Source organism: Phoenix dactylifera, chromosome 3 (assembly GCF_051530095.1).
Source record: "Phoenix dactylifera cultivar Ajwa chromosome 3, Ajwa_hap1_PhDact_Kaust_v1.1, whole genome shotgun sequence".
NCBI lineage: Eukaryota > Viridiplantae > Streptophyta > Magnoliopsida > Arecales > Arecaceae > Phoenix > Phoenix dactylifera.
In genome coordinates, this window is record NC_143192.1 from 50861969 (window position 1) to 50878113 (window position 16145).

General features: G+C 38.9%; 2 protein-coding genes across 20 annotated transcripts; one reads left to right on the forward strand and one right to left on the reverse strand.

The window, feature by feature from the left end:
* Positions 1–204: 204 nt before the first annotated feature.
* On the forward strand, positions 205–6924 carry LOC103706197 (bZIP transcription factor 1-B-like). 15 transcript variants are annotated; one of them, XM_088718939.2, is made up of 16 exons: positions 224–418; positions 541–581; positions 669–785; positions 871–936; positions 1056–1142; positions 2018–2104; positions 2216–2275; positions 2367–2536; positions 2660–2714; positions 3303–3345; positions 3429–3730; positions 4748–4825; positions 4906–5031; positions 5116–6127; positions 6237–6348; positions 6425–6924. In XM_088718939.2, the coding sequence occupies exons 3-14, from the start codon at positions 729–731 to the stop codon at positions 5254–5256; spliced, it is 1272 nt and encodes a 423-aa protein (XP_088575065.1). In that variant the 5' UTR covers positions 224–418; positions 541–581; positions 669–728; the 3' UTR covers positions 5257–6127; positions 6237–6348; positions 6425–6924. The 15 variants fall into 15 exon arrangements, with proteins under 15 accessions (XP_038974460.1, XP_088575060.1, XP_088575066.1 ...); XM_039118532.2 differs by having other exon boundaries at positions 205–418; positions 569–785; XM_088718934.1 differs by having other exon boundaries at positions 205–418; positions 569–785; positions 6237–6321.
* Positions 6925–7893: 969 nt separating this feature from the next.
* Positions 7894–15824, reverse strand: LOC103706235 (Pentatricopeptide repeat (PPR) superfamily protein). 5 transcript variants are annotated; one of them, XM_088718932.1, is made up of 4 exons: positions 15618–15824; positions 13377–15530; positions 10841–10985; positions 7894–8787 (listed from the first exon to the last, which is right to left on the reverse strand). In XM_088718932.1, the coding sequence occupies exon 2, from the start codon at positions 15461–15463 to the stop codon at positions 13538–13540; it is 1926 nt and encodes a 641-aa protein (XP_088575058.1). In that variant the 5' UTR covers positions 15464–15530; positions 15618–15824; the 3' UTR covers positions 7894–8787; positions 10841–10985; positions 13377–13537. The 5 variants fall into 5 exon arrangements, with proteins under 5 accessions (XP_088575058.1, XP_038974447.1, XP_008788511.2 ...); XM_039118519.2 differs by having other exon boundaries at positions 10841–10919; positions 13377–15824; XM_008790289.5 differs by having other exon boundaries at positions 13377–15824.
* Between the last annotated feature and the right edge of the window lie 321 nt (positions 15825–16145).

Sequence of the window (16145 nt, forward strand, 5' to 3'; positions counted from 1 at the left end):
AAACTCCCAGCCCGACGAAACCCACCCGGTTCAGGCGTTAGGGTCAACCCCATAGTTAATCGTAATCCTATATATATCCATACGGATAGGTTACCTTTTTTCTGGTAAATATTACGGTACTCCATATCCAAAACAATATATCCAGAATATCATATCCAGATACGGATCCATATAATACTACCGAACGGCTGAAAGTGACTCGTGTCCATGCGCATTGCGCGACAGTAAATTTCTCCCACTAGTTCCCGGTTTGCCCCCAATACCTTGCCCCCTCTCTTCTGCACCCCTTCTTGCTCTTTCTCTCTCCCCTCTGTGGTAATCGCTCCATGGATTGGGCTCGCCGCATGGTTCTGCCCTAATTTGGGCCTGGATCTCGTTTCCGAGCTACGTCTCAGCTTGCGAGACCTCGTCGTCTGATGTAAGTTTCGCTCTGCTTCATGATTGATCGAGATTTTGATCTATTCTCGAAACAAAAGGGTTCTTTTGCGATGGAAATCTCTTTTGGTTCAGAGTACTGATTTCCCCCTTATTTTCTGCTAGAATTTTGATTTTTTTAATGGTTTTCTAGAGTTCCAGACGAGGTAGGGTTTTGGAGGGAGCCGAATTGAGTGGCTTCGGCCGTTGATTTGTTTAATTTGTTGTGTGATTCGGAGGTTATCGCTCTTTAGGATGGCTTAAGAAAGAAAGAGATAGAGAGAGAAGAGATCGGTGGAAAGGTCTATTGAGTTATGGGGAGCAGCGAGACCGACACGCCGTCTAAGGCACCGAAGGCATCAGCGGCGCAGGTACGCGATCTATTATCCAAGATCATTCGATTCGTCAGTTTAGTCTTTATCTTGAACGTAAAAAATTGTTTTTTTTCTTGTTCAGGAGCAACCACCGGCCACGAGCGCCAGTCCCACCACCACGGTGTACCCTGACTGGTCAGGATTTCAGGTGATTTGGCTGGAGATGTTTATTTCTGTATTGATCGAGTAGATTTTCTTAAATTTTCTGAATTTATAAGGAGAATTATTCTTTACATGCCATTAACTTTATAATTTCCATTTGATTAGGCATACTCACCGATTCCGCCACATGGGTTCTTTCATTCTCCTGTTGCATCGAGTCCCCAAGCTCATCCTTACATGTGGGGAGCTCAGGTGCTCTATGTTTTTACAATTTGCTACTTTAATTTGTTTGATTGTATGTCTTACACCTTTTGCTTTCAGGGTTGGATTTATATGTCTTGTTGTGTGGAAAGTTTTGATGAACTGCAAATAATTTGAAATTGGCGATATTGGTACTCATAATTAAAAGAGAAACTTGTTTACCAGTCCAACTGTGTAGTTAACTATATGAGAGCGCTTGCTTCTTGGAAGAGAAGTGCAGCATGCTGCTGGTAGCTTGATATGGCTATTTGAGTGGGACAATCATTTTTTAACTGTCCAGCTGGCTGATGGCTTATATGATCAGTTCTGTTAAAAGGAAGGTCTATAAAGGCCCTGCTCACAATAATATTTATGTCTTTTTGCTTGTCTTTTTCTTTTTTCCCTTTTCTTTTGGTAGATGCTAGTATGTCATTTACTTCTTTTTGTTTTTTTGGGACCTGCGATGAGAGGTGAATAGGAGGGAAAAATTACTGCCTGAAGCCTCAGGTTTTAAGAAAAGTAGAATTGGCAGGAAGCAGCAAAACAACCCACCAATATAAACTTGCTTTCATCAGGATAAAGAAAAGAAAGAAGTGAAACTATGACTATTTCTGGACATGATGCCTAGGGTTGTTGCAAGAAGCCTGCCTTAGACTTGTATCTATGCTGTATTTGCATTGAGTCTATGTAAGAGCCTCTTATCATGTGATTGGGTGGTGAAAATGGGAGTTGTTGTTAAGCACCTTCACGAGGAACAAAATGGAAAGGGAGATAAAGAGAAGATTCTTAATAACAACTTGAATAAAGTGTAGTGGTGAATTTCTGGAGTTACAATTATCATAGTAGTGATGAAATTTATTTACACGTTTCTTCTTTTCTCTTCTCAGCATCTTATGCCTTCATACGGGACACCACCATCTCCATATGTCATGTATCCTCATGGAGGGTTGTATGCTCATCCATCTATTCCAGCGGTATAACTTGTAGAATATCATCAAGTGCAATTTTTTCATCTGAACATCTTTGTTCTGCTGTAGTCAATTCGGAATGCAGCTAATGAGTTGTGCCACTGTGTCTTTGAGCAGGGCTCACACCCATTCAGTCCTTTTGCTGTTCCTTCAGCAAATGGTAATCCTGATGCTTCTGTAAGTTCCTTGCTGAGCGACACTATAATAAAATTTATGCATGCTATGTACATGATAGTATGTTTTGTATGACATGCATCTCTTTTTGTAGGGGGCTGTGGCTGGTGGAATGGAAGGGGATGGTAAGTCATCTGAAGGTAAGGAAAGGAGTCCAATCAAGAGATCAAGGGGAAGTTTGGGAAGTTTGAACATGATCACGGGAAAGAACAACAATGATCTGGGTAAAACATCAAGAGCAGCCAATGGAGTCTTCTCGCAAAGGTACAGAGGCATGTAGGCCCAAATATTCTAATGCTTATCATAAATCTGTGCTTCATTCTTCTATTCCATGTCCATTATTTTAAAAATTCTAACAACTAACTTGACAAAAGTATAATTTTGCAGCAGCGAAAGTGGAAGTGAAGGTTCAAGTGATGGAAGCGATGCCAATTCTCAGAATGTAAGTTAGGAAACTCTCGGCAAAGTTATTAAGAATGCAAGAAATACTAGTAATAAGTGATAATGATTTTGTTGTTTCATTTCTCATACTTTGTTTTTATTATTATCTGGTTATTTTAATCTTGGATGATTTCTTGGAAACTAGTTTTCTCCTCTTATTCCACATCTTTCCTTATATGACCAGAATTCAACTATTACTTTCGAAACTATGCAATACTTAGTTGAGCTCTTATGGTTTTGCTTCATGTTTGAAGTTTAAACATCTAGCCATCTGCCTACAACTTTTCTGGCATTTTTGTAGTATAGTGATTGTCGCTGTAAAAATAATCAACTGGCTTGTCAGCATTTGCTCCCATCAAACGTCACAGCTGATTAAAAGCTATGTAAGGGTACATCAGAATTTGGATCTGCATATTTTCTATTAATGCTTTTGAGGAGCAGTAATGTTTCTTTATTATGATTAACATGTGCTTTTATTATGTTGGTATAAATGTGGAGGTACCTTGTATTCCTACTCTTTAGGTTGCTATATGTAAAATCATTCGGTTCATCACGTATTTATGTTGTGTATGCTATAAGCATTTTACAGGACACACAACCAAACATGTGTGGTGGACAGGATTCTTTTGATGGTAGGATATCTGATATTCACTAATTAGATAATTTCATGATATCTACTATAATAATAGGATGGTATTTGACTCGAATGCTATAGCAGAGGCATCCCAAAATGGTACCACTACACGTGGTTCTCAAAATGGAGTAGCTCGTGCACCGACACAGGCAACATCAAGTCAAACCATTCCAATAATGCCTATGCCGGTAGCTGGTGTACATGGAGGGGTTGCTGGTCCCACCACAAACTTAAATATTGGGATGGACTACTGGAACACATCAACCCCATCACCCATGCCTCCAATTCGTGGGAAGGCCCCTGCAGCCACAGGTGCAGGAGCTATGGTTCCTGGTGGGCTTTCTGGATCTCGTGAGAATGTTCCATCAGAGCTTTGGAGACAGGTGTCTTTTATAGCCACTAGCCTTGTCCTTGTGAACGATTGATTTCATAGCTCTTCTATGTGTGGACAAATCTATCTTGGCATTTAGTTTTCAATGATTGGCGTTTATTTTGTGAGCAGTTCAAAAAGTGCATTTGATGAGTTCTGAATTTGTAGTTAGTAATTTGTGCTTTAGCTTTACACGTTCTTAGAATCTTTTTATTATACTTCCAACTTGGTTACTGTAAAAGTCAAGGCTCTTAGTTCTAGCGTAACCCAGCCCAATATTCGTGCTTTTTTTTCTATCTCTGCATGAAACAAATGCTTTCCTTTAGCCGATCTCACTTTCTGCCTATTGTTTGAATACATGATGGCTTATTCATGTTGGCTCTTTTTACTGATGTTGTTTTTAATACCCTTAGTTGAAAAACTAATTGATTTGACATAAATGGATTCCACTAGCATTCCTATTACAACTAATTTTTGAAGGTGCTTGTTACTGTTTTAAGGCAACGACAGATTTTCAATCACCTAGAGTGAAACAAAAATCCCGAACATCCATTCCACATGGTCATAAGCATAATAAAATTCCGCATATGTCTATTCTCAGATATGTTCTTATCTTGCACAATAGTCTTCCAAATACATTTATCCTTGACATAATCAATTTTTTTTTTATCTTTTACTGTAGCATAGTATTGTGAATGCATTTGTTGTTGTCATGATGATTTTACAAAGTTTTTGCTTTTTGGTAATACCCCAGTTATGATCATAGACATCTATCAGAATATAAATGAGTATAGCACTCTCCCTCGTATTCTTTGATTTGAATTTGTTGTTTGTTCTTCCTCCATTTCTTAAAACCTTAACCCTACATTAGTAATCTTTTCTTTTCCTCTCCTTCACCTTGACTCATCCTATCAGTATAGACCTTTTGATTCTGGAAAATGCTGTCTTGTTTTCTTGAGTGGCATGATTTCATGGAACTACCTGAAAGTTTTGATCAATTTTGGAATCATTGGATGCCTTATCTGGACAGGATGAAAGAGAACTCAAAAGGCAGAGGAGAAAGCAGTCAAACAGGGAATCCGCACGTCGATCCAGGCTGCGCAAACAGGTATAATGCATAGTTTGAGGCAGAAAACTTTTGAAGGAAGTACTGAATATTAGCTTAGTGGTTGAATTTTTACTTAACAGGCAGAGTGTGAAGAACTTGCTCGGCGTGTTGACGCTCTGAAAGAGGAAAATACTTGCCTTAGAGCAGAAGTAGACAGAATCAAGAAGGACTATGAGCAACTTCTTGCTCAAAATGCCTCTCTTAAGGTATTGAGCTTTATCTTGGTTTGTTGGCATGTTGTTCTGCAGGCAGTGTAACAGCCAAAGACTAATGGAACTGCTACTTTGCAGGAGAAGCTTGAGGAAACCACCAAAGGATCAGAAGATACAAGACTTGATGAGAACAGCCAACATTCTGTTGATGACACTCAAAAGCACTCGGATTCTGTTGTGAAGGCAGGGCAATCAGATACTGTGCCGAGTGGTTGCTAGGACCACAACTGCTTCAGACCATCTTCTGGATCGTAACTGACTAAAATTTGACCATGCCTTCATTACATAGTATTTTTTATGGAAGGTTAAGGGTTGATGCAGTAAATTACTATTATGTAGCCATGTTGTCGATGCTGACCTCTCTAAGCATGGTTCCTGTTATTATTTTGCCTTGACTGATCTTTTAACAGTCAAGTCAAGCAGGACGTGTTGGAACCAAGTCTGGTCCTTGTCTTTTTAAAGGATGGCTAGTGACCTTTTCGCTCCTTATCTACCCTCCATCTTATGGGACAATGCAATGTATATTTAGTGAGACTTAATTATTGACTGCTTTGTAATAGAAGTATAGACAGATTTCTTAATGTAGTTTATGTATACACTGCCGAATAATAGAACTATGATCAAGTTGTGATTTGCTAGTCCTTGTTGGTTTAATGGTGCTTTAATTGTGTACCAGAACATGAAGACATCTAATACATATGATATGATATGATATGCTTTTTTTAAAGTACTTCTGTCCTTGAAATAAATTTACTAGATACAATTTTGAAGCCTTCCATGAATGAAAAGGCATGAATTCCTTGGGTGACTTTTGGAATCTGAATCAACCTGTAGTGGATGATTATTCCAATCCTGAAATTGTTTTCAGGTATCCAGGTTGCTGGAGGAATTTTGCAAAAAAATCAGATCTTGCAAGTTGACATCTGACAATATTGCAAACTTAATAGTTTAGTTATTTTGTTCTGATTTGATTGAAGAAACAGAAACCTTGAATAGAATGAACAATCCAATTGTCAGCGATCTTTGGGGTGGCAGATGCTGTTGCATTGGAAATTGCTTTGTTGAGTCTACAACTTGTCAGGCACCCAAGGTAATGCTTTAGTGGATTAATTCCATTCTTTTTATGTACCTTAGTTTCTGAGGAAATTTGTAAGACTGCTTAGCCCATGTAAATTGACATCTGGCTATTTGCCTGTAAGTGGCTTCCTTCGAAGCAAAGCTTGACCATCCGCTGACTATTGATGAAGTGATGAAATGTGGAAATTTGATGAATAGCTCAGTAAGGTGACGTCGCTGAATATTAGTCTTAAGGTACTGCAGTTGAGATAATTCTAATCTTTTTGGTTTAATGACAAGTGCTGATGACAGTGACTATTATCTATTTCAGAGCATGGATGACACAAACAGGACACATTGATCCAGAGCAGGAGCCCCAATGTTATGCTTGTAATTAATCCTGGTCGGTAAACCACAAGAACTATATATCATGGATCCTATGATATTGCAATTGGACTGGTAATGGATTCATGGAACCAACTGAAGATGCCTAACAAATGAGCTGGAGACTGGGCAATGTTTTGTCTGTTACAGCTGGTGGACTTGCGTGGGAACAGATAGATGTAGTGGTTCTGTTAGATGAGAGCAGGTGACATCATCTCCAGAACTCCACTTATACTTACTTGTATGTCAAATGATGGCTTACACCTACTTCAACAACTAGGTTCATGCCTTCTGCATGATTTGTTATTTTGTCAGCAGGTTTTTATGTGTGGCCTAGCAATTTATGATGATTCAAAACGTAAAATAAACCATCCAATTGTTTTGCCTTAATATATCATTGATGTTAATTATTATTTCAAAGGTATAATGAAGCACATGGTATTTTTATGTTGCCTAGCCCAGGAATAATGGTTGTTGGTAAGATGTGCACCTTATAAGGTGCCATGATTGATCTGTGGCCTTCTTTGTCCTTGAGGTAATAAATCTAGCCCTGCTAATAAATAATAGAACTTTCTTATTATTTTGAAGTTGTTTGAAGTATATCTACCAACTTGTTTGTTTTATAAAAAGAAGTGAGCATCTCAACCGATTTTCTGCACTCGATTCTTCTTATCTGAGATTTTCTATTCATTAGGGTTCTTGTATAAACAATGTTTTGGCTTAGCCATTTATCTGGCCGTACTAAGTAGCTTCTATGAGACTAGTGACTGTCAGATACAAGTAAGCCCTTCTAATTGTTTTCAGTTCGGAGCAGGAGCACTTCAAAGATTTGGTGCAGTAAGTGACTGCCAAGAGGTTCATTTGGTCAGAGAAGGTTTAAATGAAACCTTTTTCAGGCTGCAATCTTGTTTCATCTTATCCCTTGTTATTTGTAGGTGCTGGCATGAGGATGGTAAAGCGTTGGTAATTGGCCAGTTAGGTTTCATCAAAGTTTGTCTCCATCTAGAGGGGCCCATTTTTCATTCCGTGATCCCAGAGAAACTAGCCAGATCAAGCGAAATCATGTTAGTAATCAACGTTGTAGGTTGGGCTGAATATTTTCTTTTTCTCAAAAGTTCATCTATTGTTTTGAGTTTTAATGTTATGGTTATCGTAAGTTGGAAAGTCTTTAAGCAGCCTATTTCCTTTTAACCAAATCAAATTAGTTTGAGGCAGTTGCCAGTTTAACTTGCCTAGTACATCAAGGGTGCCAATGAAACTGAACAACTTAGTTAGACCAAGTGAAAGGGTCCGAAGGATGCACTCACAGGGAATATCAGCTGAGGTGGGAGACATCTTGCACCGGCGAATCCTACCAAAGATTCATAGACAAGATTGAACCAAGAAAGAAAAAAAGCAGAAAAATTTCAGGAATTCACTTTTAATCCAGATCAAGCGAAAATGCATTTGGAAACTACGCAAGAATGACATAAGATGGATGCATTTGGAAACGCAAGAAATCCAAAATCGTAGGTCTCACCCAACCTTGTTTTCACTTTTGTCTCAAGCATGGAAGACTATATTTTCCTATACAGAAGCTTCTTCATCATACTTTACCACGGGTTCCATCTGCTTGCACCTGCCATTGATGTTCTGCACGCTAAAATTCCGTTTTATTTAATTCAGGTTCAGAGGGCATAGCAATCTGTGTGGTTGGCAGCCAAAACTTTGTACCTGATCCAAACTGCTTACTCTGGATATCGAGATCCATCCAAATCCAGCATCGACAGCTAATTGATCCAGCAGCAAAACAACCAAACTCCATGTGCGAATGTCCTGTTTCACTGTTAGCTACACCTGCTGCAACTTGAAAGCCATGCCTTAACACAATTTTTGACTGTACAAAAGCCATGAGAACTACTATATTATTTGTCAAGAAGCCATGAGTTGTCTAAATAAAATGGAGCGTTCAGGCTACGTTTTGCTATAGGGAAATGATACGGCACAGCAGATGGACTGAAACTTTCAATCCACTAATCTCAACTCTCGTCGAATAATGACTCATGGCAAGTCTCCCCTATTACAGAAAATGAGGATCTGAGGCTGAGATGGGTGGGACGAATGTTTAAGCCCGCCCAGTTGTCCATAATTGCCCTTCATGATCCTCAGGTCATCATGTCAATTAATACTGAATTACCGAAACTGGGGCTCTGGCAAAGCCAACTTTCCTCGTTGGCAAGAACAACCTTCAATACCAATTCGAAGTTTGATGTGTCTAAAGGATCACCGTGGAGCAGCATCAAGAAACCATTCGTTGCAGCATGTATCCTCCTGCACAAACAATGGGTAATGGCTGAAGAAGAGCAATCTAGGAAATAAACACCCAACTGGAAGTAAATTGCAGAAATGGGAACCGTAATCTTGAAAATTTTAACCCGAGTGCTTGAAAATAAGGCATCATCCGGTGTAGAATCTTTTTGAATGGAACAGAACTAAAATGATATCTATTACATATAATTCAGCAGTGCTGCAGTACCATAGCCCTGCTTGAAAGATGAAAGTATGGTACCAGGTCTATGTGCCAGTAATAAAAAGCAAATGTTAGCAAATGCTCTTATGCTTTGTACTGGTAAAAGGTTTAAACCATGGAGACACGTTTGGATATGCTTCAAACATTAAGGCCTCGGTCAAATAAATAGCCAAGAACTGCAGCAGTAAGAATTCACTCCCTGCATATAGGAAGCGAGCTTATACAACCAATGGATACTAAGGGCCTGTTTAGGAACATCCGCCAGATCCAGGGATCTTTTTTTTTCCTTCCCATCAGGATCCGGACGCACAGCCTCCCTGCACTTTTCCTCTCCCATCCTTCCGTCCCCTCTAATCATCGCACCCCATGTACCCTTCTCCCCATATCCTTCCAGATCTGGCAGGATATTGCCAAACATGCCCTAAATCTTTCTTCCTACCAATTTAAAAAAATGAGAAACTTAAAACACCAGGTCCTTTGTTTGACTGTTATTCTATACAAAGTCCTGATACAGCATTTTATGTCAAGTCCCTTGCACACAATTAAACCTCTTTCTGAAGACAGTTATATCTGTTCTCTCAGTACTTATACGTAGGCCAGGCATTACACATAAAATGACAAACAAAACCAAGGGCCAGAGATAAGATTTTTCATCAACAACTACACATAAAACGAGAGTCAATCAGGGGGCAGATCTCAATTTCCCCTAGAGATATTTATTCATTACTGAGTACAAAGAACACTCAAAATTTCCATATGCTCAATTACTAGCATAAAAGGTACATATATATGAAGTATAAATAAGCTAGTGATACAGTACATTTAATAGTGGTTATTATACAAACTTATTGATAATGTAAACTTGAGACTCTTACCAGCAATACGTTAGATAATCTATTTGTTAGACTTCTCTAGAAAGAAAGGTTAAACAGATTCAAGTACTTAAGAATGGAATTTATAGGGAAAAAATCACAGGTTGGAACAGGATCAGGTCAGAGAGTGATTCAGTCCATTTGCATGCGCTAAATCTACTAGATATGAATTGCCTAAAAACCAAAAATCATATGTTTTAGAAACCTCTTGCATGTTTTAAATTAACAATTAGATTTCAATTTATATATCTTAGGATGCATTTTAGGACATTGATTCTTCTTGTACCATCCATTTTGAGGCAACTTGATGCACAGGTAAAGAGTATCTAGAATATATAGTTTTTGGTTTCTAGGCAGTTTAAACCAGGCAGATCACATCTAGTACTTCAGACCATCATTTTGAAATCCCATATTCAAATTTGACCAGACTAAATTTTGAGCTCAAAGAGCATGCCTCTGATGGAAAAAAAAAAAAAAAAAAAAATTAACAAGTATCATGGATTCTGAGAGGCAATAAGAATTCCTTTCTGTTCTTATTTTTGGTCTTTCAAATAGATATAGTTTTACATTTTATACCTGAGCATGCTGAGTTCTAATTTTGTCGAAGCACCCTAGCAAGAGGAAGAGAAAAATATGAGGAGGTTGATCTTAGTGCCACATAAGGAAAGGACCCAGAAAAGATGGAAATTTAAGGATATTTGCATAGGAACCTTAAGGATTTTATGATTTGAAGTATGGAGAAAAAGACCCCAGCCATTTGAAAAGTTAATTCCATTAGTAAGAGAAAATTGGGCAAAGGTTGATAGGTTCATGACCTAATCACGGAACCCATAGTAAAAGAGGGTAAACTGTAATGGAAACTGTAATGGAACATCTGTATATTGTCGATACAGTAATATTCCATGCACATCTTGTTGATCAGAGAACTACAAATTATATAGCACCCCTGCCCCACAAAAAAAGAAAAATCAATGTCGATTACCTGCATGAAGTAACCTATGCCAATAATTCCATCCAAACTTCTGGTTGGAGTTCATACAGTTGCAATTTTGTTCCCAACACTGAAGTTATACACGTCAGTAACTGCATCTAGCTGAATTGCTTGCCATATGCTTCAATCCAGCAGACTATAAAGAAATTAATAATAAAAAAGAAACAACCTCCTGTTAATATCTGAAATAATGCAGAAATGATTAGAATTGAAGTAAAATATTGAAATTTTGAATATAAATGAGAATAATTATTTAATTATGTGCATCTACAAGTACCTGTATGTCACCAGCAGATATCAATGCAAAGAGTTGTAAGAACAGTAATATTGAATGTAATTATTATCATGAAGATCAATTTCAATAACAATTTTTAGGAGATAACATCATGATGCAGTCATCCTATAAAACAATCTAATGATTATAAATTACTCTTTTTGATTTGATTCATGTCTGGAGACCACCTGTAATCATTTTAAAGAGTATACAGTTTGGGCTATTTGGCAGGTACAGTTTGAGAGTTTATTGCACAATGCACACATCCACCCACACACCCACACGGCCACACCCCATTTCCATGATTTCATAAAAAAAAGGTGGCAAAACTTAAAGCCACGGACATTAGAGACAAAAAGAAGACATTTGATGTTCTTTATAAACATGACTACATTATGTATGTTCTTCATAAACACGACTACATTATGTATGCTCTTTATAAACACGACTACATTATGTATGTTCAAGCTTTTTACAGTTATAAGTAGTGTAGGAAAAGGAAATACTTGCATTTTGGCTACTAGGTTTCTGGTACTTTTCCAAAGGGTTCTCAACCTTTTCATAATGTAAAAATAGGGGTGCTACAGAGGGCAGGCCTTAGCACAACAGTAAAATTGCTCCAATACGACCTGGGAGTCACAGGTTCAAAACATGGAAACAACCTCTCCGTAAATGAAGTTAAGGCAGTGGATATCTCTTCTCGAACCCCGTAGTGGCGGAAGCCTTATGCACTAGGTGCCAGATGCTTCGCGAACCACCGGTACATTTCGTTGCACTTAAATCACCCTCGTTAAGAGGGTGCTAGTAGGCCAGGTCAAATTCTAGTATCACCTAACAAAGACTTCACCGATCGGGGGTTCTGAGTTAGGTTTGAGTACGATCAAGTGGGGAAGAGATTGAGACTTCACCCAAATTCTCCCCCTTTGCACAAACCCATACACATATACAGAGAGGGGGGGGGGGGGGGGGGCGACGCCGGGAGATTCTTTCAAAGCTTTCCTTATATATGGTCAGAGTTGTTCTCACAAAAAATTTAGCATATAACTAAGACACAAATGTGCAAAACAACAAAACCCATTGACTGTTTTCGTGCAAGTTCTTACTGCATATGGATGGAGAAACACCCCATCATTTATGCAAGCACAACCCACCATAACAATAAGAAAAGTCTTTAGAGAACCCGAAGGACCATCTAGGCCAAGAGAGTATATCCACTCCAAGAGAGTATATATCCAATCCCGATATGTTTCCAATTAAGTATCACTTCTCCAGCTAAGCACCAAAAAATCACTGCTAACAATAACACACCTGCATTGCCCTAGTATATCCAATCCTGATATGTTTCCAATTAAGTATTACTTCTCCAGCAAAGCACCAAAAAATCACTGCCTAACAATAACACACCTGCATTGCCCTAGTATATCCAATCCCGATATGTTTCCAATTAAGTATCACTTCTCCAGCTAAGCACCAAAAAATCACTGCCTAACAATAACACACCTGCATTGCCCTAGTATATCCAATCCCGATATGTTTCCAATTATCACTTCTCCAGCTAAGCACCAAAAAATCACTGCCTAACAATAACACACCTGCATTGCTCCATTTGGCCGATATGGAAAAGATCATGAATCCCATTTTGGTCCATAAGGTAAGAATGTAACACCATAAATCCTTTCTTCAAGATAGAAAATTTATTGCTCATCCCATCATCACACTATTCGCTAGAATGGATCTCTTGATTGATAAAAAGATGTTATTCAGCAGGAAGTGAGAGGAGAAACGGGACCATGTCAAATCTTTTAAAAAAAAGCAGCAACAGAAAATAGAAGTGGTAGACAAAATTGATTTTTGTTCAGCAGAAATACAAGGTAATACGCTAAACTCTAGATTCTACTCCTATGTGATGCCCGGTTGGGGGGTGAGGGGTGAGGGAGGGTATCTTAAGCGGAAACGAGAGGAATTCAAACTTAATAAAGGTTTACTTAGTCAATGTTTACCTTCATATACCAAAGGACGAAACAACAAAGTTCCTGAACACAGTTTCAAAACACATATAGTTCAAGCAACTAAAAACATATCCAATGCAGAAAGAAGCACTGATTTTTGAACTGCATGAAAGTTTCATTTTTTATAAGATATAATATAATTGGTCGACTTATCAAGCCAGCTTCATTTTCTGTGAGTAGGATATGTTTATTTATTTATTTATTGGTAGGAAGATTGGACTCTTAAAAAATATTGGTACAATACCTTATGCAGGACAGGAAAAGGCTTGTGAACAACAAAACCTGCAGAGCCATCTTCATGTGCAAGTGCTCTAGCAAATCCTCTGCACAATCAACTGCTTCGGTACTTATGAGACTATCACAGCCCATGCATTTCTTTGCACATTCCAGGATATGGAGGATCAGCTAACTCCCCGAGCTTACAAGAAGCTCATTAGGCTGATCAGACTCAGTGCTGTAAACAAAATCAGTATCCTCAAGATTATATGCCGATTGTGAATTCTGATTATCCAGTCCTTTGGCAGAGACATGGGCAAGTCCCTTGGACAGTAATGAGTAGGTGGTCTTGTTAGGCTTCATTCCCAAATCACACATTTTACTAAATACAAGGAAAGCTGAATTAAAACGCCGCAATTTAATGAAGAGAGCAATTATCGTGTTGAATGCGACATGGTCCATCTCTATTCCAGCAATCTCCATATCTCTAAGCAATTGCTTAACTGCATCAATTTTTCTAGCCCTGCAAAGGCCAAGAAGCATCACATTGTAGGTACAAGTATTAGGAATCACACCAAACTGCTTCATCTGGTCAAACAAACTGCAAGCTTCTTCAAACCTATCACCTTTAAAGAGCCCATGAAGAGCAACTGTATAGGATACAACATCAAGGCAATAATTTTCTTTAACAGCTTTCCTAAACAGCCTAATGGCCCAGTGATATTTTCCTCTTTTAATAAGTCCATCAAGGATCGCTGTATGGACATATGCATCTATATGAGGATCATTCACAACAACAGCATGATAGAAATTAACAGCATAGTCTATCTTTCCTAGCCTGCACAGACCATTCAACAGTCCAACATAACTATACTTGTCTGGTGCAAAGCCTCTCTCAACCATATCACTGTAAAACACTACTGCTTGAGATGGATGACCAACCTTGCAGAAAAAATTTAGTAGGGAATTACAAGCCACAAGATCAACAGAAACACCTAATCTCATATCAAGTTTGCTAAGCAAGCTCATTTTACCTGATGAGCTTATTGCAGACAATAAAGAAGACAAAGTATAGGAATCTGGTTTTAGTTTCCTCTCACGCAGAAGAAGGAAAACATCAATTGCATCATCATATTTTTGCACCTTAGACAGGCAATCAATCAGAACATTATACAGTACTTGGTCAGGATTGCACCCATTTGATAGCATAGAATCTAACAGTCTAAGCACTTTGTTGTACATTCGTGCTTCGAAAAACCCTTTGATAAGGGAAGTATAAGTGACAACACTAGGTGAGCATCCAGACTCTATCATCTTTCCCAACAATATGCTGGCTGAATCAACTTTCCCAGCTCGACATAGACTATCTATCAACATTGTCCAAATGGCTACTTCGGGCTGATTACCGGAAACAATCATAAAAGCTAGCAATTGTAGCGACTCCATAAGCCTTCCTGCCTTGTGAAAGCAATCCAGAACCATTGTATAAGTCCCAGTGTTGGGATGAAATCCTTTCCTTACCATCTCTCTTAAAACATCCCGAACTCTTAACCAATCACGGGACTTGCAAAGATTACATACTACTATATTGTAACTAAGAAAATTTGGGAACTGAGTGTCTCTCAGAAACCTCATTGCTGCATCGAAACGACCAACCTTGAATAGCATATCAAGAACCATATTCCGGGCAAAGGTGTTGGGAACAAAATTTCTACTACTCATTTCATCGAACACTTCCAATGCCAACCTATACAAGTTTCCCCGCCAATAAATTCTTAGTAAAATCATGAAAGTTTGAGCCTTCACGGAACAACCAATGCCCTCCAATTCCTTTACAATCGCTGCAACAGAACCAAAGCGCTCGGTGAGCCGACCAACGACGGGGATCATCCGGTCGAAGGACCGGGGGTCGTGGAAGTAATTTGGCTGACGAGCACACCAGAGGAAGAAGCTTAGAGCGATTGTATCCGAAGGGCAGCTCAACACAGTCGACTCGACGACCTGAGGGCAAAGATGAAGCTTGGAACTTTCGAGGCAATTATTACTGGGATTTCTTAGGGTTTTGAATGTCCGATTCGAGGTAAGATCGAATAATCTTCTCCATCTCAATATCATCTAGAATTAGAGCAAGATTTCAAACAAAACCCTTCTCTGGGATGGAGAAGGGGGCGATAAAAGAGAGCTTGAAAAAAAGAAACAAGATATAGAATGAGATTTTAAATAGAGCATCTAAAGAAGCTTTGAAGAGATCTGAAAGAGGGCAACGCACCAGGGATTGGGAATTAAGGATAGGGGGTGGAGGAAAAGAACGGCTTTTCGATCTCTGCGTTTTATCAGAAACCCTGGAAAGGGAAGGGTTTTGTGATTCGCCGAGGGTAGGTGAGGCTCAGAGCAAAGCACCGGCTGGAGAGCAAGGCGGCGAGCAGAGTGGGCCTCACGAGTTTGAATGGAGTTGCATTGCATACCCAATTGCTGTCGGTTTTTTTTTTTTTTTTTCAAAACAGTATTTCATTTCATATACCTCAAACGTGAATACAGTCAGACATATCAAAGAAAAGTAAACAAAATAAGGCATATGGAACACCATCTAAACTAGACCAGAAGACCTCCCCAGTACGCTGGGCAACATAAGAGGCGACCTAGTCTGCTGCACTGTTCGTCTTTCGGTAAGCATGGATAATCTGATAGGAGATCAGCTCCGCACCAAACTACGAGTGTCCCGTATCAGAGGGTGACCATCCCCATACGTGTCTACACCTCGTATCCAGTCAAACACTGTAGAACAGTCACCCTTGAG